The sequence below is a fragment of the Syngnathus typhle genome, linkage group LG7, assembly GCF_033458585.1.
Source record: "Syngnathus typhle isolate RoL2023-S1 ecotype Sweden linkage group LG7, RoL_Styp_1.0, whole genome shotgun sequence".
Classification (NCBI taxonomy): domain Eukaryota; kingdom Metazoa; phylum Chordata; class Actinopteri; order Syngnathiformes; family Syngnathidae; genus Syngnathus; species Syngnathus typhle.
In genome coordinates this window covers 18,027,642-18,050,349 of record NC_083744.1, presented here as the reverse complement: position 1 = coordinate 18,050,349, position 22,708 = coordinate 18,027,642, and the positions used below count along the sequence as shown (strand labels likewise).

The 22,708-nt window shown below is 50.4% G+C and overlaps 1 protein-coding gene across 8 annotated transcripts in view; it reads right to left on the bottom strand.

The window, feature by feature from the left end:
* Window positions 1-22,708, bottom strand: part of tle3a (TLE family member 3, transcriptional corepressor a) — a 51,271-nt gene that overhangs the window by 3,395 nt on the left and 25,168 nt on the right. Inside the window, exons 1-17 of one of the 8 annotated variants that reach the window (XM_061283131.1) lie at window positions 13,796-14,209; window positions 13,263-13,383; window positions 12,891-12,991; window positions 12,649-12,712; window positions 11,455-11,499; window positions 7,135-7,197; window positions 6,764-6,868; window positions 3,686-3,890; window positions 3,387-3,406; window positions 2,086-2,208; window positions 1,969-2,019; window positions 1,689-1,841; window positions 1,117-1,249; window positions 870-1,045; window positions 713-786; window positions 383-632; window positions 1-19 (exon numbers count right to left, since the gene is read on the bottom strand). The exon at window positions 1-19 is cut by the window's left edge and continues 229 nt beyond it. In XM_061283131.1, the coding sequence (XP_061139115.1) occupies window positions 1-19; window positions 383-632; window positions 713-786; window positions 870-1,045; window positions 1,117-1,249; window positions 1,689-1,841; window positions 1,969-2,019; window positions 2,086-2,208; window positions 3,387-3,406; window positions 3,686-3,890; window positions 6,764-6,868; window positions 7,135-7,197; window positions 11,455-11,499; window positions 12,649-12,712; window positions 12,891-12,991; window positions 13,263-13,286 (1,606 nt within the window). In that variant the 5' untranslated portion in view covers window positions 13,287-13,383; window positions 13,796-14,209. Of the gene's footprint in view, window positions 20-382; window positions 633-712; window positions 787-869; window positions 1,046-1,116; window positions 1,250-1,688; window positions 1,842-1,968; window positions 2,020-2,085; window positions 2,209-3,386; window positions 3,407-3,685; window positions 3,891-6,763; window positions 6,869-7,134; window positions 7,198-11,454; window positions 11,500-12,648; window positions 12,713-12,890; window positions 12,992-13,262; window positions 13,384-13,795; window positions 14,210-22,708 lie in introns of those variants that run through there. The other 7 variants (XM_061283135.1, XM_061283133.1, XM_061283136.1 and 4 more) reach the window with 7 other exon arrangements.

The following is a 22,708-nucleotide window of genomic DNA, read 5'->3' as shown; positions in this document are numbered from 1 at the left end:
GGATGTAGTTATCCCTGTTCTGTCGCACGAGGGGACACAAAAGCAAATCAATACGCGCTCGGGGCCCGGCCGGCTTTGGGAGATTTAAGAAGACGGACGGCCAAGCCAATCAAACTCCAGCTGTCATAACCGATCGATACGGGCGCGGCGTCGGCTGGCTTTTCAGCACATGTTTACGGTGGTCACGTCTCCTTTGTTGTCTTTCGATTCTTTGCAAAATGACATGTCGTAGTAATGGGCTCCTTCCTTCAGAAATGTTGCGGTCTAGAGGGCATGTTAGGATTGAATGAGAGATGGCTTGTTTTTGTCGTGGCGTGGAGTGGCGCGAGCGAGCTACCGCTAATAACAGGAGCAACCTGGCAAAATAACAAAGGCGCCTCACCAGACAGTCCAGTTGGGACACGGGACTCTTGCTGCCCGGTTGGCTGATGTCCCAGATCTTCACGCAGCCTTTGCCGCCCGTGTAGACGTGGCGCGTGGGGTTGCTAATGGTGACGGCGCACACCACCTCGCCGTGACTCAGCGTGTTGATCTGACGGGCGTGGCGCGGGATCCCAGGCCCGATCAGAGCGTCGGGCGGGAAAGGCACGGGCTGCATCTGGCCATCGGCGCTCACGTGGAAGGAATAAGCGCTGTTGGAGGGAGGAGACGTTTCACATTACGAGCTGGGGCTCACCACAGCTGCAGTAAAGAAGGTGCGAGCCATACTTACGGCTTGCCTCCCGAGATGGACGTGAGGCTCGATGGAAGTCCTGGGGCTCGCATGTGGGTGTGAGGATCAAAGCCCTGAAAGAGAGCAAAATGGCATCTGGGTTGAACTGCTGAATTATGAGCATCGATAAGGAAGATCAACACGGAGGCCAGGTTACCATGGGGGAGCGTCCGTAAGCCGCGGCGGCCGCGGCGCTCATCTGAGGGGAAATGTGCAGACCGGCATAGACGCCGGGACTCGTCAGGCCTCCGTTCATTTCGTGATGACCCATCATGGCAAAGGGCGTCGGGTAGGAGCCCGCGATGGACAGCGGCGTACGCAAGGCCGGCGCCGCTGGAGAAAAAGCCACAGATTGCCTGGGGGAAGCCCGGCGTCGGTCGGATGGAAAAGAGAACGTTACCGACCGAGAGCCTCCATGCCTGGTGGTTTGCCCAGGATGGGTCTGAGCCCAGGAGTGGAGCTGGTGCCAGGGGTGGGGGCTTCATTGCGCGGGGTGGGGGTGTTGGACTTGAGGCCAGGCGTGGAGGATTTGTCATTCTGTCGAGGGAAGGAGAAGCGCTCACAATCTGGCCAGCCATTTGAGAGCAAACTGTACTTAATCCCGTCTAATTCTGACAAGGCGCAGAGTCCAGCGCGGCCGTAAACTGCTATTTATTCAAAAACCTATTACAAGCACAATGGGGATAGGCACTTTTGATCCTTTTACTGCTTTGGCTTTAATCTTTTAGTCAGGCAGAGGGAGGAAAAAAAAAAAAAACCCAAATCCTGGAATCGTTAAATACATTGAGCTGTTAACGGCAAGGACCCGACTGATCCCGATTCAGGACAATATCATCCCTGACGTTTAGTCGTGCACTTAAAGCGTAGACAGCCATTGGCTAATCCGCTGCCAAAAACCTCAGAGATTTATTCGGACATATCCCTTTCCCGGCTTTTTTTAAAACCCCTTTCTGGCCTAGTTTGAACTAACTCTTACATGACTGAGCTCCTTGGCCTTGGACGACGGCGTGCTTCCAGAGGACGCAATTGATGCGGGGCTGTTGGGTGTGTCCTTCTTGGGGGGGCGGGGCTTATCGATACCATTCTCGGGCGGCGAGTGCGCTGGGCTGGCCCGAGGCGTGGCGGGATCCTGGAGAAAATGGACAGGTTGAAATTTGTGGCCCGTGATTCAAAAAAAGGTCATTTGAAGTTGTGATAACACTTTTCACCACTAGATGGCAGACCGGGTCGTCCGGTCCGACAGCTTATATGCTCACCTCATTGGAAACGTCGACCACCAGGTCGTCACTTTTTTCTCCATCGCTGTCCTGTGACGGACGATAAAGAGCTTATGAATAAACCCAATTATTTGGGGTCTCTTTCAGGGGACGTACATATCTGCTCATGCTATCCTTCTCCTCCACTTTGCGCTTCTTGGAGTCCAAACTGTAGTCGGAGGAGCTGCGGTGCTTCTCGCTGGCCGTGCGTAAGCTTTCGGATGGCGATATTGAGTTATTCTGAAAAGGCAAACAAAAGCTTGATTAGCTTTTCATCGAGCAGTCAATCATTCATCCGTTACAAGTTGCTCACAGGGAAGGAACGCCCTGTGCCAAGGCAAACACTGAACGCGTCTCATTCGCCCAATTATGGATGCTGCAGACTCTTAGAATGCAGCTGTGAGCCAGCACCGCCGCCGTGACATCAGCCAAGCCCAATCACACACACACACACACACACACACAAGGCTGTCTTTGGCCGCACAACAGAACGGGCCTTTATCCGAGCTGAAAGGAGGACGGCTTGTTTTCTAAGCCGGGGCTCCCTCCTTCTCATAGCTGGACAACAAACGACCTCATGGGGACATGAGCAGAGTGTTGTGTCTGAACAGAGGGCCTTTTCTCTGGAGTCACTCGGGCTAAGCGTGAGAGAGGAAGAGACAATGTGGCCGTCGCGGGCATTGATGGCCGCACCGCGCTCGGGCGCCGCCGCGTCAGCTCGGCTTTTGAGTCAGAAAGACAAGCGAGCGCGGCGGCGTGGGACAGGCCGGGCGGGGCGGAGCTTCTCGCCGGCCAGAGCCCGCGAGCCGATGCAAACATAGACACCGCGCTCCCAACCCCAACAGAATGGGAAGAACTGGGCCGGAGTCCAGCCGCTCCCCCTCGCTGGAACAAAAGCCACCATGCGGACAAGCCGGCGGCAGGCTGAAGAAGGCAACAATGGCCGACGGACTGGCAGCCCGGGCGTCTGTATAATGGCTGACCTTTAAAGGGATGCTTAGCGGGACTCATTAAGCAAAGACAGCCATTGGGCTATCACATGACCTGGGACGAGAGCGCGCAAACAAACAAAGAAAGAAAAGGCCTGCTAATCGCCCCCGGAGTTCCATTTGTTCAGACACGACCCAACCCGTTGAGTCTACAGAATGCCAAACCCGCACCAGCATTCAGATTAAGCGCTCGGGAAAGTCCGCCCACGAGGAAATCAAAACACTTTCCCATTTGTGCCTCAACAAGTGAGACAGCGGAAGGCATTAATCAAATCCTTCGATAACTGGGATGAAATTAGGCATGAGATGATTCTTTTTTTTTTTCTTCATATTTTGGATTTCTCCCAATCTCAGAATTTGGAGGCAGTGGTGTTCCACTTTGACACATTTGCTCAACAACAATGCTGCAGAAGAAAAAGTCATCCTTACTTTCCCACTCACCGTGCTCTCTGCGTGGCAAACATGGCGGCGGCGGCAGGGGTCACCACCAAGAAGACCGAGTCAAGCAGAAGAAAAAGAAGCCAGTTAGTGTATTGTCATCGACGTCTCCTGGCACAACGTGTGAGAATCAAGCAGAGGGCATCGGGGCCTGGCTTATCTGCGAGCTAAAGCCGTTCGACGGCTTACGCCGTCACGGGCTGGGAATGGATCAGCTCATTACCTCGACAGAATGCCAACAGACAGGAAGCGCTCGGAGTGAAACGCATCTGTCGCTAATTGGGCCTCACCTCTGTGTTCCAGATCATGGTGGTTCTTCTCATCCTTCACCGGAAGGTGGGCTTGGCCGCCCAGGGCTCCCAGCGCGAGCAGGCCCGAACCCGAGCCCGTAACGGCCGGGATGCCGGGAGCTTGCAGGCCGGAGGGATGCGGGGGCAACTGGACCGGGGGCCCGTGGGCGGCGTGCGAGAGGTGCTGCGCCTGGAGCTGCTGCTGCTGCCGCCCATGGACACATTGCAAGACACCCAGTGGCTCACAGGGAAAAGGCAAGTAGAGAACACGCGCTAAACGCAAATCAGGCTGATCTGTTGACCATATTGACACATTCTATTAGGGTCGGGATCAGAATGGGAACCCGGGCGGGGCGGGCCGGCGCTATTTGCGGACCGCGCCGATCGGAGCTTTGCACGCTAGAGAGGAGCCACGCTGACTCGTCGTGTTCGCTCCCGTCTACCAGACGAATGCTTGCTTGGCCGCGCGGCCAGCAAAAGAACGACAAAGAGCCGCTTTGAGTCGACACGCACTTAAATGGAGAGTAAACATTTCACTTCAGGTACCAGAAGCGCAGCACTTTCTGCAATCCTCTTAAGGACGTGACGGAAAGCGTCGACAACGGAAAGCAACTTCCCCGGCGACCTCCCGCCATATTCACGTGCCTGGATTAACAACGTGAATCATTTGCACGGGCAACTTCAAACGACCCAAGGAAGGCCGGCCGAGTGCCAAGAGCTGGCACCGCGGTCGTCTCGCTCCAAGTGTGCGTCTGGAGGGCTGCCGTGCGGGGTGGGGTGGGGTGGGGGGCTCCCGCCTTGGCACAGGCTCAAGCCTCCCATATTCGCCATCAATATTTGAAAGGCGCGGGGAAATGGATGGGAGTTAAAAGCCCCTTAGCATGGAAGTAAGCAGTTTAAAGCAAGGTTAAATAATACTTAGCTGAGACACCAATAAAAACATCAGCAATTTATTACCCGTCTGTGAGCCAGCTGAATAATTCAGCCGCTGTTACGACGGGCGCTTTTACAAGAATGGCTTCAATCGGCGGCCATTATCGCCACTTGGCCCATATCGGCCACTACAGATCGGTCGGGGAGGTGAAACAGCGCGCTGCCGAGGATTTGCATTCGGAGATAGAAAAGCTGTCCTGGAAAATGGCACGGCTTGACGTTCGCCCGACCGACGTGATTACAAACTACATCCAGGGAGCACCAGAGGAAAAAAAAAAAAGAAGGATTATAATATTGCGTCCATGAGGGAAATTAAGGGTCGCTATCCTCGCTCATTGTGTTTAATGAGCCACCGATGGCTAATATGCACGGTTGATCAGCAAGAGCCCTCATTAGAGAACCGTAAACCAAGACAAAAATAAAGAAAGGACACTTTCTCTTCAAATGGAATCTTCCATGATTAAGAGACACTTTCTTTCCTGGACTTGATAAAACCACGTCAGCTTGATTCATTCCGCCAGCTCACTTGCATTGCTCATGGTGCACACTTATACATTTTTTTTCAATTTACATCAATTAAAAAGTCATCTGCACATCCGGCAGGAAAAGTAAATGTGAGCAAGGTGGACGTTTGGCCTATTAGCGAGTCAAAGTGGAAGCGTTGGCCGTCATCTCCACACAAGCGGCTGCCCTAGTTGCATCCTATTAATGGCCCTCAAGCCCATCAATAAGGCATGGAGCCATCTCCTGAAGGCTGCCTGGCCCGCTCTTTCACCCCACCTTGCTTTGCAATATGCATGAGCGTTTTGGCATGCCTTGCACAGCTTCTCCTCATTGAATGAATAACTGATGGCAAGGTGGTCGTAAAACATACACTAGCTACATCTCTTGCAGCGATAGCAAGCCGGCGGAAGGGGGGGGGGGGGGGGTTTACTCAGGCGAGGACTCGACTGCCTCATAAAATATAGTGGGTGTCAAAAAAGAAAAACAGAATGGTACGACCACAGTGCCACCAAAATGGCAGATGAACTCTTTGCAAGAAAAAAAAAAGTCAATTCAAAGTAGCGATACTAGGGATTAGCCCGATACCGACCTTATCTCAAGCTTATCGGGTACTTGTGAAGGTTACTGATACCAGCCATTAATGCTTTAAAAAAAAACAATTTGATGTTGAGTAAGTCCTCCTCACCAGTAGTAGCCGTTTGACACATTAGCTAATCGTGATAGTCAGAATTTTTTTTTTTTTTCCACACAGCGTTGAGTGAAATTTGATCAAAAGTTCTAAATGTATGATACTTGATTTTTTTTTGAGTCCCTTTGAGTAGAAGTAGACAAGTTGCGGAATCTGGGTGATTCGCAACACTCACAATGGAACAAGGTTAAAGCTGTTGAAGCTGTTAAAGTGGCATAGCCGCATTCGTTAAGTGGAATTGAAAAAAGAAAAAAAAAAACGAAAAAAGCATGGTCTCAAGAGATCTACTCTGACAAATTCTGTGGAAAAACCATCCAGGAACACAAAGTCCCCAAGAGGGGCATCAATTGACTTCCAATAGGTGGCTCCAATCAGCCCACGGAACCAGCCTCCGTCCGCTAAGGACTCTGCGAGCGGAGTCCATCACTTATCAGAGGCTGAACCCAATCACGGCGGCGCTGATCAATGAGGAACAGATGGCAGCGGGCAGCAGAGGCGGGCGGGCGGGATGGCCAATTGCTGCGAGCGCTGGCTGCCTCAGCTTCGCTGCTGAGCTGTGCTCACCCTCAGCCTTTTAATTCCCGCAGCTATCCAGGTCAGCAGTGAGGGATGAGGCTCCTCGTTAAAACCTTAACCAATTAAAGCAATAGCGGCTGAGAGGAGGATTCTCCAGAGCTCTCAGGATCTCATTTATAAACGCACAACAAGGCAGTGAAGATGCCACCGAGACCCCGAGCGGGAGCAACACAACACTTCACGGCTCCTAGCGCTAGGAGCTAATACAGACTTATTTAGCATAGATAGATAGATAGATATTAGGGTCGCACGAGAAGTCGATGTTACTGTGCGTCAATAGTGTCAACAGATCAAAACATGAAAAGCATTCAGAGTGTACGCTATTGCGCGTTATGAGCGCAAAGCGAGAAAAGAATTTAAAAAAAAGGGGTACACACGGTGAGAGGCAGATTGGGAAGTCCACGTACCCCGATGATGGCATTCAGCTCAGTCATAGTGACCTGCTTTGCCCGCTCCACTGCCTGAGCAACCTGCTGTTGGTGCTGTGACAAGACATCAACACACACGCATTCATCTTTTGCTATCAAATGCGATTTGCTAATACACAACCACGACAATTTGAAAGAAAGGCGCCTGAACGACAAACGGAAGATCAAAACCAGTCGTCGATTAGCTCTCCGGGAATCCTCCATTCGAAAGGGCAATAAATCGAGAGTCGGCCATGTTGGACTTTTGAGCTTCCGCCGCGTATTTATCGTCAAGCGGTCCAATGTCGGCATCAGGTGACGGCGCTACATCGAAAGCTTACCTCTTGTGACAGGAAAGGCATAATTTGCGCTAAAATGGCGTTGAGCCGCTTGGCAATCTCCGTCTGGAAGACAACAGAGGTGGAAATATGAGACAGACAGTGGCACGGCGTAACCCCCCCCGCCTTTCATGTTTACACCCATTAAGTCAATTACTGCGGCAATCACAACGGCTTGACTCGACATCCTCTAAACAGCGTCATATTGACATTTGAAAGATTTAAAACATTAGGCGAGCCCAGGGGGATGGAGCACAGCTGTGCTGAGAGTGCACTCCAAGCTCAGCGGATATGAGGCGGCGGCGGCGGCGGCGGCGGCAGCGGATTGAGAGGATCCTCTCGCTCTCGCTCTCTGGCAGGCTTTTGCTCTCCGCCCTGCACTTAACCTCCACGTTAAAGCGCACAACCACACCCCGACCGACCGAGGCCCACAAATGTGCTGCTGGTTGACTTACATGTGACATTTGGGCCACTTTGCATGCGCCGTGTAAAAAAAAGGCGTAATGACCTCGAGGGGGAACACGTTGCAAACTTATCAGTGCCTTTTTCCTGCTCCATTTGTCAGCGCGGAGCAACTGCCAACCCCCCCCCCCCCCCCCATTCTTCCGCCTGTCGAGCGAGCGCCATGGCAACGGCTGCGGCCCTATCTTGCCGGGATCATTATGCAAATGGAACCTCTCCTTGACCGTAACAGGCTTTAAAATCATATTACGTGCTCGGAGGCAGGTCATTAAATTGAATTTTCGGCCTGTCGATCACATGAATGTTGCAAATGAATGCCGGGTTTAGAAAAGAAAAAAATGAGAGAGAGAGCAAAGGGGGTGGGGGGTGGAGGGAGGGAGCGATTGCTCCCCCCCCTCTTGTAAAAACACTGCACAGCTGGCTTGCTCTTTTCTTCCAAGGATGGAAGATGAGAGTGTTCAGGTTCAAGCTCTGCGCTGGGAGCAGAAAAATAACAGGGCCAAAGCTACATCATCTATGGAATTTATGAGCTGCAGTTCATCCCAGGGCCACTGCGGAACACAAACACATCACGGGGGACTCGCTACCATTTTTCATTTGGAGCCGAGCGCCATCTTATTTATGACACATGGCGGAAATGCCAGCCTGACGTATTAGCGCCAGAGAGATTGGAGAGTAATGTGCAACACCACGAGACCCGTTGACCCGGGCTGCAACACCAATAGCCACTTAGCATGGACAGATGGCATTTTTTGGGACTGGATTTGAGCCGGTTTTACAAAGAGACTTATCATCTCTCATGACAAATATATTATAATAGTAATATAATAATAGTCCGCGCCAACCTGCCGATTCCATCCTGACTAGATTTTCCCTTTTGAAAAAAAAGAAATGGCCGACCATTATCTTCAAGTTAGTAACGACGGTACGAGAGCTCGCCGTTAAAAAGCGACTCGGCTCCTTTTTGGTTCAACTTTCATCATTCTGCCCTTTTTCTGTTTGTCCTTCTCGTTGACAAAGGATGTCCAAATTTACAGCACGGCCCGGTCCAGTCCCGTGACGTGTCGTGTCGTGTCGTGTTAGTCCTGTTTGTATGAATCATTGGCAAACGTGATAACACACTGTTGACATATTTGACTTTGCAATGGCCATCACACACACACACACACACACACACACACACACACACACACACACACACAAGCCAGATAAAAGCTTGGGCGTTTGAAAAAGTGCTGTGAAGCCACAAATAGCACAGATTGCTATCAGAGCTGTCCTCGAGACCAGCCGTGAGATTATTTGCTGCATAAAAAGAAAAACATTGACCCCAATAAAGGAATAAAAGTCATCAACAAGCAATGAAGATAAAGGCTGTTTACGAGCCAGCGTCCGTATTAATGCACTCGAGTGCGGGCGGCTCCGGAGCTCAAAAACGGCCTTCAGAAAAGCAAGCCGGCCTGCGTAATCCGTGTTTGTCCAGATAAGCCATGTCAATAGCGGGCCAACATTTGACAGGATTTGCGAGAAGGCCTTGAGCGCACGGCCCGTTCCTCTGTAGCTTAGTGTCGCCGCGACAGCTGGCCCAGAGAGGTCAAGAGGTGGCTCATCCGCCGGGCCCTCGGCAGGCAACTCGCTCGACACACAAACACGCAAACGCACGCACGAGGTGTGGACTGGACTCGAGCAGAAAAGAGAGTTGCCAGCTCCCTCCCTGTTGCTGCTCACGGACGCTTGCTGTCACTTTGAGCAGATGACAGCGCTGCCCTTGAGAGGCCGCCGCTACACAATTACAGCTACTCGGACTTGTGTAGCACCACTTTAAGAGCACTCTGGCGCCGCTTTGTCAGCGAGGCGTTTGCCCACGGCCGTCAGCGGCCGCTCCGGAAACTGACCGGGATTCAAGAACGAGCGGGAAATAAAATGGCGGCCATTCGCACTTTGATCCGCATGCCTACACGGCAGACACGTCCTCTGGCAGACCGTGTTTGTTTTGGTCCCGCGTTTTGGCTGCCTTTACTACTACTACTACTACTACTACTACAAAAAAAAATAAAAAATTAAATCCCACAGCCTCGGTTCTCATTCCTGAATGACGTCTTCAGGTAACAAGCACCAGATGAGTGTGATTAGACATCATACGTGTGTCATCATTTTTGATTTGCAGCCAGATCAGATTTGATCTGCGTCGGCCGGGGCCGGAATGTGAATGACGTCGCGCCGCAAGGAACTAAGGCGGCCTTCTGAGAATGGATTTCTTCAGCGTGGAATAAATTCTGCTTACAGAAAAGTAATATGCTTGTGTGCATCCAATAATCCATCCCAGCCTGGCGTGTTAAGCGCTCGCCGTCTACGCCGCCCCTCCCCCGCCTGAGCAGAAGCTAGGGGAGCTGCATGGGCCCCACACTGTTTGCTCACAAACACGCCGGTCGGCAGGTTAGAGCCCCGCTGATGAATTATTCAAGCACTTCCAGCAGCTCTTTTGAGGTTCCTGATAAAAAATAAAAAAAAAGGGAGCTGCTAAAATGGATCAGTCGATTAACCTGTTTACACAAAGCCGGCCGGCCGGCCGGGGTTGTCGCCCCGACTCGTCTCTGTTCTGCGGCTGGTGGCTCCCATCCCCCTCGCCGATAAGTGCCTGACAGAAGCTATCAGAGCAGCCCCGGCCGGCTCTGACAGACATGTGACACGCGGTCCAGACTCTGATGGATCACCCTAGGCCTCCGGCGCTGTCATTAGCCCAGCGAGCGAGCGAGCGAGCGAGCGGGGTGATGGCGGGGGAAGGGACCAGCGCGCCGCTTTGAACACCAGCCGGGCGATCCCACGACTTGAGCCGTTTGTTTAATGCACTTCAACAGCCGTGGTGCGCTTTTCACTGGAGCCACGTGATAATGGGAGCTGCATCAGCTAAATAGGCACGGTCACATGGTTATAGGGCCAAACACGCAAGGGGGTTTCAAATCAAATTTAAGAAAAATCACAGTCAAAACCGTGGCAACATCTAGATAGAAAAACAAAAACAAAAACAACAATTTCAGATACCAAATAAAGGCAAAAAAAAAAAAAAAGGATTGACTCAGTCAACAAATGTCTGGAACCTGGCGAAAACTGTTTCAAGGTCCATGTCCAGAAGCAAGTCTAAGGACCAGGTTAAAAACCAACTCAAGAACCAGGCTTTAAAAAATATAATCTGAGACCAAAGCAAAACCCCGAGTCAAGAATCAAGCTAAGCACAAAGATCTCACAAAAACAAACAAGAACAGCCACTTTTGGCTATGCGCCCAATTACCAATGTTTCCCGTGTGCCTGGAGATCGGAGCATTGAAGTCAAGACTTGCTTTGGAAAACACTCGGTGGGAAGCCACGATACAAGACATCGTTTGGCTTCACCTTTGTCACTTAGCGCTTCTTTAATTGACGACATTCCTTTCACCCCCACACGCCTGAAGAGTCTCACTCATAAATCATGAACGCGTTTAATATTTCAGATTGTCGGCCCCGACTCGTTTCAGATCCCATTATGGGGACAAATCAACTCTTAACGAAGGACAATCTCGCAAGATAGAACCACTTGAAGGATTTGGTGGCTCGGCGTGTGTGTGTGTGTGTGAGGCAATAGCGGACGCTCGCTATCTTTCGGGATAACGCCAGGCGTGACTTTTGTCCTCCTTCTTGCAATTAGCGACCATCCCTGACCCTGATGTTTCATGCGCTTTCTTTAATCAGGAAGTCAAAGGTCCGGCCAGCCAAAGTCGACTTCAATCTAATCAACGGGCTGAGCTAAATCCCGGATTGGCAGCGGCGAGCGAGACAATCGTCTCCCGACATTTGACCTAGTCAGTGAACAACGGTGATGGTGCCTACCTGTTTGTGCATCTCAATGTTGAGTCCATAAGACATCTCGTAGTACTGCCAAGAAAACAGGAAACATATCGAGTCAGTCATTTGGCATTGATTTCTCCCATTTCAAATTGCATCACGAGAAGGATTAACGGCGAACATCTGCTTTGCTCTTCTGTGGCCACTCTCGATTGTTTCTATCAACGAGTTCGTACGAGGACGACGATCGTTTGAAGATCCAAACAAAGCCTCTGCGTTCCTCTTGTTTGACCTCCGCTGTCGAGACGTGATCCGTATCTGAATGAGGCCGTTCCAAATGCGCCGGCCGGGTCGCAATTGGGATGGCCGTCAATATCGACGAGACGCCAAATCACATCCGAGTGTGTCAAACAGCCAGAACATTGACTTTGTGTTTTTCCGCTGATGGCGCAGAGCATCAAAGCGTTCAACGTCTCCCTCGGACATCTATTTACTCACTCTAAAGTGTTTGCACAACACTTGTGATTTCAGGTCAGAGTGTCTGAGTGAATCCGGCCGGCCGGGCGGCCACAGGTGGCGGCCGGGCCCGAAATGGCTTTCCAGTCAGTGTCTATTTTGACGAGCCAAATGCATTATTCAGTCCATTAGCGTTGAAGAAGAAGGAAAAAAAAAAGTCTCAAACAAGAGAGCCCTTCTGTCTGAGATCAGAGCCCCTGCAGTGTAAGCCGATACCCCGTACTTCCTCACGTGTTTACCTAACCGCCTGACATGTTGTCCCCCCCACCCGCTCGCTCGCTCCCTCCCTCCCAAAATGAAGGTTTGGCTTCAAGTGCCCCCGCCATGTTTACCTGGGACAGCGGGCGCTCTCATTGCGTCAGGTGGCAGCTAAACATCCCGCGTCACAGGCACACCTATGTTTTCCAAAAGCACACTGGAACTTTGTGTGCCATTTTGTTGGGGCGCATTTTCCCACATGAGCGAGCGTTAAGTCTCCTAGGAGAACAATCAGATCGGGGAGGAGGGGTCACCGGGGTCGACCTTTAGAGATGAAGGGGAGCCCCAAGCCACCACGGCTGTCAGCCCCCCCCTCCCAGCCCTCGTAACAACCATCAAACCCTCCCTGGATCTCACGCGACACCCGAGTCGGGCCGGCCGCACAGGTGATCACAATAGAGGGCGTCCCACACGGCGCAACCCAGCTCCAGCTCATAATTGCTGCCCGTGGCGACGTGATCTTACCATGACATAGTGGCGCTGCATCTCCGTCTTCTCATTGGCCAGTTTGTCGTACTCCACCTTAAGACTAAAATAGGAGAGAAGGTGTCAATTACAGGCGCTCTGTCACTTGCATAACTCACTTAACCACTTGGCAACGGATTACAGGGCATTTCCATTCGGCGTGCAACTAAATATTAGCCTTCACCTGGCAAAGTAGTGCGAGCGAGCGTGTGAGCGAGCGCTGACATCTTTTGTCAACATACCTGTGATACTGGGCTTGGAGGAACTGGAATTCATCTTTAATTCGGTCACACGACTCCGCTACGGTGAATTTGAAGCCGGGCTGGCCGGGCTGATGAGGAGCCTGAAATACAACGTGGGGAGGGAAAAACATCGTCACGGGGTTTTCGCTTTACTTTTGCCAAAATGGCTCTCATCTCGACGTTTACGCCAATTGGGATGGTTCCCAACGCAATGAATGGGCGGGACAGTAAAAAGCAATTCAAAAGCGAGACATGAATCTGCCATGCATCCTTGAAACATAACCTTGCAGACGACGAGACACAACACAGCCGGCCGGCCGGGAGCCATGTCAACAACGGCAATAAATATGCCAAAAATGAAGCCCCTCTTACCGGATGTCGGCCTTGCGGATACATCTTGAAATCCACCCTTTGTTTATTTCTGCAGGTCCTTTGGCCAAATGGTTGAAAAGAGCAGGCGGCCGAGGCGAGGAGCTTGTTGTCGGTGTAGTTGCTGTGTTGGGAGAAGGACGCGCGCGGTTTAATCGCCAGGGGTACAATCAAACGCACTTTTGTTTGAAACTAATAATCCCTGTGAGAATAATGCAATCGCCAAGTGGAAGCCGGAAAAACAGCAGCGCCTCGGGGGTGGGTGGGTGACCTTATTCGGTGGCGGCAGGCACACAAGCGCAAAAATCACATTCTCGCTTTAAAAACACAACGGAGAAAAGGGAGTAGCCACTTTTACGCAGGTGCTGGATGAAAGATGGCAGTTTCAAATGTTGATTTATAAGGAAGAGGAGAACCCAGGTGAGCCACAAGAGCAATGGTTCCCTCCGAGCGACTGAGCGAGCGCGTTCATTCTGCCCACTCAAATGTCACGTAAAAGCCGAAAAATGGTACCCGACGCTCGGTTTTACACGTACCCGTCACCGAGGAAGAGAAAGGGCTACAATCCACTCGTTTAATCCGTCCCGACGACGGCGTGGCGGAGCATCCTGTCTCCGGAGCGCACCCGGCCACATTGGGGGGGGGAGCAGCGGGCAAAAAGAAGACGGCGGGCGATGCGGTCGGAGCTCCAACAAAACTACTTTTCTCCTCGTCAAGCCTCCGCCGCGAACCTCCCAGGAATTTGGCCGCCGTAATCCCTGAAAGAGCGGCGAAAATACGACTCCGAAACAGATCCTTCCGTGTTGAGGGAAAAAAAAAAAAAAAAAGAAAAAGGGGGGGAAAAAAGGAGATTCTTTAAAAGCGTAACATGGTGCGCTCCACCATCTCGCGTTTCCCCCTCAGTTGTCCAGTTTAGCCCGGTTGCCACACACAGGCAAGCGGGGCTGAACTACCGTGAAAGCGCCTGTCTGTCCAATCAGATTACTCGCTAAAACCACGGCCGCATCTGCCTATCGGAGGACGGCGGCCCCACGTGGGGTGGCGGCAGCACACCGATGACGTCACCGCGTGGAGGCACCCGCCCCGCCCCTGGCTACCCCGCACACACACACACAACAGCCATTCAAATGGGAGCGAGACATGCACGTATTGCGCGTCCTCATTAGCGCGCTCGTTTGCCGCCCAAATCAAAGTTTTCTTGGGTGAGACCAACACCGGTGGGAGAAGGGGGGGGCAAAGGTGTAGGCGCACATTTCTAATTCGACGCCAGGCTCCGCGGAAGCGAAATGAACTTGTTTGTGTCCGAGACGTTGATGCAACTTGACACGCTTTACGGCCACATATGTAACGTAAAAGCCTCAAATCAGATGCTTTGCTCCCTCCCTCCCGCTGCTCTCCACAACACCGTGAAGGACGCGTTAATGACCAATCGATCCACGATCCAATTAAAGCGTCGAAGCCTTGGCTTCTCCGTGATGGTTCATATGACACATCCCGGACGGACGCCCTCGGCAAGCTAATTTAGCTTGCTAGCCGCGCCGAGGACAGCCGATTGCCTTTGTCTGACATTAACATCGGCCATGTCTGCTCCGCGACGCCTTGTTTTGAAGCTTTACCCCACGTGGGACGCCCCTGTGGCTTTAAGACTTGTCGTCCAATGGCGACGCGGCGCATTTACTCGCCGGCTTCCCATTTGCCGGCGCTCGCGGTGCCTGTCAGTCACGCGGCAGCATTGTCAATCAATACCACGCGGGGTCAAGCGCTGCCAAATGCCTGTGCTCCTCGGTCCTCTCCTCTGCCTGCAATAGCTGCTTAATTAGCTTCCAATGGCTTTTCTCTCCTGTTCAAACAATCTGTTCCCACCACGTGGTAATGAGAGCCAGTGTTAAACAAAAGGGGAAAAGGAAGCGGTTGTAACATTACAACCCGTAGTTTTTCCTCTCCACGCGGGCAAAATGGTTTCGCTTTTAGCATGCTAATGCATTCGCTAGCTTGTTCTCGCACGACGCACAATCATGGCTGGATGCTTGAACGCCAGCCCGAGGATTTATCGTGGCTTTGCGCGGAATCACGCCCCATAGCGCTCTATAAAGCCGGTTGGACATTTGCTCGTGCTTTTCAAACGTGTAGTACGCCTTCAAGTGCCCTCCATGCATCCCAAAATACACCCCAAATATGAGTGAGCAGAAAAGCAATGTATCCCATGATGCATTGCACAAGCCTTTTTCTGGCTTTGTTTTGGTTTTCATGTGGCGAACATAAACAGAGCAACGTATTGCAATCAGGAAACAGATTCAATAAAAATATATTTTGAAGGTGATGTGCTATTTCCCAACTATGTGACGGCAATCATGGGAATATTCAATAACTCGCCCACAATGTAAAAATCAATCGACTAATTAGGTTGTGGGGAATGAGTGAATGTCGCCAAATACTGCTACAGTGTCAAGCTTGGACACTGTACCTATAGAGCAGTCAATGAGCAATTAAGGACATTATATTTAAATGGTAGGAATATTTTTAGACTCAGTTTCGTGATGTTCTTATATGGCGCTTGCTGCCAATGCAAATGTCATTGTGTCATGTTTTTAGGTCTCAGCACAGCAGTGGTCTACTTGTCATTCTTGTCAGCCAGCTTGAGGAAGCGGGTAGTTGCGACCCCCCTCTTAAAAAAAAGTAAGGACCGTGTGAGAAACTCAAGCACACACAAGAGCCTAATCTGAGCCAGGCAACACCCCTTGCTGTGCAATAGAGAGCACTTGGATTAAAGGCAACAAAGGCTCGGCCAAACCCCGGGAGGGGGGGGGGGGGGGTCCACCCTGTGAGACCCCCACACTGTTTATTTACACGGAAACCCCAGCCTGACTGGAACACCCAGCCCAAGGCATTACACACTGGCCTATTTGCAGAGGTGGCTCAAATTCTTGACAGAGCAGAGATTGTTCTCACTGCTGCTGCCAACCGACCCGGGAGGGGCGGTCCGGGGCGGGGCGGGGGGCTCGCTTTCTGCACAACACCAACACAAAACAAACACGGGGACAATTAGCGTGAGATCATGGTGGTGTTCAAACTTTTAGAACTCTTGGCTGTTCTGTTGGTCAGTGCAACCGCAAACCAAAACGTGTCTTGGGTAACAGCGTCCAAATAGGACACACACCAATCGATTAGCACGCGATGAAAAGTTCCAATCAGAGGCCCAAAAAAAAAACCCCAGACAAGACACAAACAAAGAGAGCCATGAAGTTGCTTTTATTCTCGTGTTGACATAACAATGGAGCCTCACCTTGAGCAAAGTATTCTTTGCACAAGTAAGCTAAGATTAGCTTTGCACTTATCTTTGTCAGACAATAAAAGAATAAAATTACCCCACACCGTGTGTGGAGTTATGCAAATGTCATCCGAGAATTTGAATGCCACATTTGTCTTATTAACGAAGGTGCGGCTGAAGAAACGCAAGGCTAATGAACATCCAATTTTGTGCCCACGCTGTGCATTTTCAAAGCTGAAATTAAATAGGAAGTCACGCGCAGACAAATCTGAGCGTGTCATTCCCCCCCCCCCCACCAGTCGGTCTTTGCTTCCTTCTGGACGTATTCCACAATTTCGGGACGCAAACACCTTAAGATGATTCAACACTAAGCACATGAGAGGTTCAAGCCGTACCAGTTGACTAAACCCATCTTGAGCTGATTTGGTTACTTTAATCCAGTTTGCTAAATGTTTGACGTGATTAAAAAGATTCTTGAGGCCTAAATTCAGTCACAGTTCATGATTCCATTCACATGGCATGGGAATGACTTCACATGATCGTCTGCCCGCCTTATCGAGGTAATAAGCGCATGCTGGAAAAATGCAATTAGGACCGAGGTGGGAGCGTGCGAAACGTTTGCCGACGAGCTTCGTATATTATCGTTGCTCACAAGTGACCTGCTGTGCACTCCGTGCAAAGCAGAAGCACTACGTACCTCAAGTGCTCCTGTACCTGCTGACTTAAGACACGCAAAGAGAAAATGATCCCGGCCTTCTCTGGAGGTCCATTTGACTCCATTATTGAGTTAAAAAAGAGAAGGCCCTGCAAGTTGATAGGGAGAAGTAGAATAGAGAGCTGAAGAAGTTGTCAGTACAAAGTCTGACAGCAGATCAGAGCGCTCAGAGAGCTCAGAGAGCTCAGAGAGCTGGAACTTGTGCTCATGGGCCCGCTGGAGCAGAACCCGCCGCTCCATTGGGATGATGAGCTCGGCACAAGCGGTACCTTTTCTTCACTTCACGTGCAACACAATGTGGACCAACACACCTTTGATTTGAATGACATGCTGGGTATTTAAAGCCACCATACAGCTTTGGCTAATTGAATGCTAACACATGACAAGAAACTCCATGAGCTAACAACTAGCATCGATGTGCTACAAAAAGTCCGTAAGCAAACAACTAGCATCTGAGCACAAACAGTGCAGCAATACATGTGGAAATAAATTTTTAAAAATAATACTCCGACATATATTCTTTATCCTCCGCTAAGAATGTCAAATATTACTGCCGCACGGATAAGCAGAGAGAGAAGCTGCATCTCTAGTACAGAGGACGTCTGTCTTATGCTGCAACTGTAAAAAAAAAAAAAAGATGTTAAAATCATCCCCATTTTTTCTTCTGGTGTGAGAGCGGCATGTCTTCGCACAAGGACACAAAGGGGTTAAAAATGTCAGCGTCAGAAGCCCCGAGAGAGCGAGCGAGCACGGCCAAATCAACAATTAAGCGAGTTCTGTGAGAGCAGGCTAAGCTTCTTATTTTTATTTCAAATGAGGATGGAAATTGACTTCCTTATTAAATGGAATTATTAGCCGGTGCCCTCCAAACGTCTTGTGAAAATCGCCTCTAGCGAGCTGCCTATTAGCATAAACAGCACCAGTGGCAAGCTTAAAACAAATGGTTTATTTAGTCGCTGTTAATGGGATTAAAGTGTTCTGGGTTCCGAAGCAGCGCTAAGAGTGAGCGCTGCGTCTTCATTTCCTCTTTGTTGGCTTTCCGTCCTGGCTGCCTGGCTTGCGCTCGCTCATCCCGGTGTTGTTCAACAGATTGTCTTCAATCTCCATCCCCAAATCCCAGACAATCATAAATAATAAAGGATTACAGCAATCTCGTGCAAGCCGCCGGCCCGTCAGCATCGAGAGATAATTGTCGGCCATCTGCGTATCCCGCTGCTAGGACGAGGCGCAGTCAACAAAGGCCACAGTGTACCTGCCCGCTAAAGATGCTTCTCGGCCCGGCGACATGAAAGGCTGCGGTGATGCTCAGCCCGGCGGAACGCGCCGGCTCGCTCCGACGGATACTTTGATTAGGGATGCATCACCAGCACACGCTGACAAGATGCGCCTGTCGGGGATCAAACAAAACTTGCTGGGGTTATCTCTCTCTATCTGTCAGCAGCCAAACAGAGCTGCAGCCAAGCCAAGAAGGATAATTGACCCGCCAAATGATCACATTTACATGTCATGCACGCAGAAGGCAAAGGGGAGCGGACATCCGCAGGCCCGTCAATCCCTCCACGGTGGACTTGGATGCCATTTACAGCCATTGCGCAACTTCCAGAAGCTCCATTAGCCGTTGCATTGCTTAGTGGGAGCTGATATGATTCATGTTGCGTAGCGCAATTCAAGAGTTCTAGTTCATAGTTCTGAGGTTTTGACCAGTGTAATTGGTCTCAAGGAAAGATGGAGACAAACGTCTTTGTATAAGTCGGGGAGGAGCTAACTTCAGAAGGTATGGACAGCTAAAAGGTCACCATAGGCAATTCTTTCTTTTATGTTTGTCAGTCTGAGCAACATTCAACGCAGGCTTTCCAAAACTATCTTCATTTTCACAAAGTGTACGAATTTGAACAGGATGCTGGCAAGCGTCTATATTTATCCTCGACTTCCCGGCGACGGTGACTAATGGCGTTCCGGCAGCGCTCCTATCCATCCCAACTGGAAGCATCTCATTATGCGTGAAATTCAAATCAAGATAAATCGTACGCAGGATGCCGGAGCGGGAGACAAAGGACACGACGGAGGACTAATGAGACGTGTTTATGTGCAGCGTAGCTTGACCCGCTGACAGCGGCTAAATAAGTTACAGTCAGGCGGGGGTTCTGCTGGTACCAATTAAACTGGCTGTCATTAGCAGGCCGACACTGGTGACCCAATAAAACAGCAACTCAGCAGCAGGCAGGATAATAGACTCGCAATTATTGGGATACACTCACTGCTCGAAATATTAGGTACGCAAGCTAATGAGGCCCGATACGAGGGCATAGGAGATTTCAAATAGAACTACCGTTTTTTTCCATGTATAATGCGCCCCCATGTATAATACGCAGCCTAAAAATGGCATGTTGATGCTGGAAAAAAGCCTGTACCCATGTATAATACGCACCTAAATTTTGACTCCTACTTAAGTCCGTGAACGTAAAATGATTTCAGAAAAAAGATCATCTTTGGGAACAACCGGATGTTATTCTGCCGGTCAGTATCACTCGCTAGCATACTCAATAGCGAAGAAATGTTTCGGATTTGTGTAGGGTACATTGTGACAGACAGCAAACGAGCAGGTGATCGAGCAAGCGTCTGATACCAGAGCATTGTGTTCGTATGGAGCGTGTTTGAAGTGAACAGCAGAGAAGAAAGAAAGCGCATCTGTAATGGCGGCCTCCGTATCATATCCGGATTCAAAAAAAATAAAAAAAACATTTTTTTTTTTGTACCAATGTATAATGCGCACCCCAGATTTTAGGACAATAAATTAGTTACATTTTGCGCATTATACATGGGAAAAAACGGTAATTGTTAATCACGCATGAATTTTTTTATTTTTTTATTTGATCATATTGTGCACATTTTCCAAATGGACTGCAAAGTTGATGAAAAATAACACCAGGGTTAATAACTATATACGGTAAGTCCTCCTAAAGGTGGACTGAGTCGATCGACACAGAGGCTTCTTTTTAGCGACGTAGTAAATCAAAGCAGTATACCAATGTCGGGAGGAAAAGACTTTGTGTTTAGATTTATGAGGCAGCCCATCATGTGCGAGAGGGCAAAGTCAACAGTTTGCATCAGGCAGGAAATATCTGACACCTAAGTGAGCCCAAAGTGCGGTCGAAGCTCTGACATCTGGAAATGTTAAGTCACCACCGAGTTGTTAAAAGGCGGGCGGGCCAAGCGCAAGTGGAGCGCCATCTCCACCGCGCGGGCCGGGCCGGGCCGGGTCGGGCCGTGGCCTGGCTGTTTGTTTACGCAGCACAAACCAGCCTGTCAAAAATAAAAAGAGACTTTTCATGTTTGAGGGCTGCAATTGCGGTTCCTGCGTGATGTTTTTTCCCCTCCGCGCCGACCTCACGCTTTGGGGTCGGCGAGCCGCTTAACCCGGAGCCGCGGAGCCGGCCCATTGGCCGAGCCCGGCCTGTTTTTCTGCCTCGTGCTGAGCGACGGCGGTCGCGTGCGTGCGTGCGAGCGTGCGTGCGATGACTACGCATCATTATAACGGCTCCTCGGGCAACCCGGCCAAAGATCCTTCAGAAATGTGCACATCATTTCCCTCATAATGACTATGTTAGCTTTCCTCAAGTTTCCCGCGCTTAACCACCACACTAGCTGAGCGCCACTGGAAAATCCCTCCAGCCACTATCACGTAAATAGTTTTCAACAAAGTGGAACATCTCCCAACAGGGCACCTCGGGCAACAGCATTTGACTCCGCCTCCTGTACAGCATCCCAATTGGATCTGCTCGAAGCTGTTGAAAATAGCACCTCCCTTTCCTCCAACATCAAAACAAGGAAAGGAGACAGTGGACATTTGCTCTGTAGTTAACTTGCAACAGCCATCAATTAGTTTTACAATCGGGTCACTGTGATGGCATCACTTCAATGTGACTCACACGAGAAAACGGGAAAGTTGGCCGGATCGGCCCGCCACCGCCGCTTATCTCGTGCCAGTCGGGCGGATTACATCAGTCGGGCCTGCAGGGAGTCCAGCCGCGAGGTCCGAGGGGACCTGGATGACTCCCCTCGTGTGACAAACAGCCCCTCCCCTTTTGTCGTCCCGAAAGGAAGCCGAATTGTAACTGCCAACTTGTCCAAATTGCTCGGCACCCCCCACGGCGCGCCCTGACACTGATAGCCGTGGACAGCGTCCATCGCTTTGCATAAACGTCTCCGTGGCTCGCGTTCAGCGTGTGCGTGTGCGCGTGTGTGTGTGACCTCCCTGAACCGCAGACTGAATGAGACAGTGTTTTATTTTGAATGTGAGGAAACGTAAAAACACACTTCTCCTTTGTCCATGTGTTTACTGTATGTACACGGAAGGGGGAGGAGGCGGCCAAGCCCGCTCGTTTCACTTCTCAGTGCGTTGCGTGTCTGTCATCCCACCCACCCAGCAAGGGAAGGGAAGGGAAGTGGTGAGGTTGCTTGCTTGGAGTGCTTGGGGGCCAGCTGTGCGACCACAGACTTGTGAGTGTGTGGGAGAGAGAGGGGAGGGGAGGGGAGGGCCCGGCGGTCCTTATTACAGACCCGACCGACCGACTACGCACTGGGCCTCACAGACAGCCACTTACTAGCAAGTAGCAGCAGGAACACAGCAGCCTTTGTAGCGTGGCAGCAGAGAGAGCGTTGCGCTGCGCAGCGCCCAAACGATTGGAACACCTGGCTCGCTAGGACGTTGACACAAATTGAACATGGAAGCAAATAGAATGGCGTGTTTTTGACAAGACCTTTGCAGTGTGTCCATTGGAATTTTGTCCGTTTGTGCGGTCAGAGGACGGTCCAAAGATGTCTCGTTAAAATAGAAATGGACACTTGTAGTACCTATAGCCTCAATTGTATGTATTTGTGGCGTGTCGCAATACTTCCAATAGAGTACAAGCGTGTCGTTTGGATGACTTGTAATTTGCTTTTAAATGAACAACTGTGTTGGGCAGATGCAGCTTCTTTTATTTGCCTGCTAAATTTGTTCTTTTTATTTGTCAGAAAAATACAGAAATGATTTAGGCTCATGTAAAACAATAAAGAGAAAACCAAATATAGTTTTACTATATCTAGCTATTTTTTATTTTATGTAATGTACGGAATACAGCAGTTTCAGTAAAAATTGTTTTTAATTTTATATATATATATATATATGTCATTTTGTTAATGAACATGTTTTTTCAGTTTGAGTTATTCCATTGATATTATTTCATTACATTGGTGTCCGACTTGGAAGCATCATGGCCGCTTGTTGCATTAAAAGCAGATGACAAACCAACGTGATAAAGACATTGAGGCCTCCTGACACTTTTGGCGGGAGTGATTTGCGGCCGGCACAGTTAGCTGTCAACTCGCATCAGCCGAGCGGTACCGCAGCGTCAGTCAGTCACATCACAGCACAGCACAGCACAGCACAGCACAGCGCGGCGCGATGATGTCACTCTTTTGCCC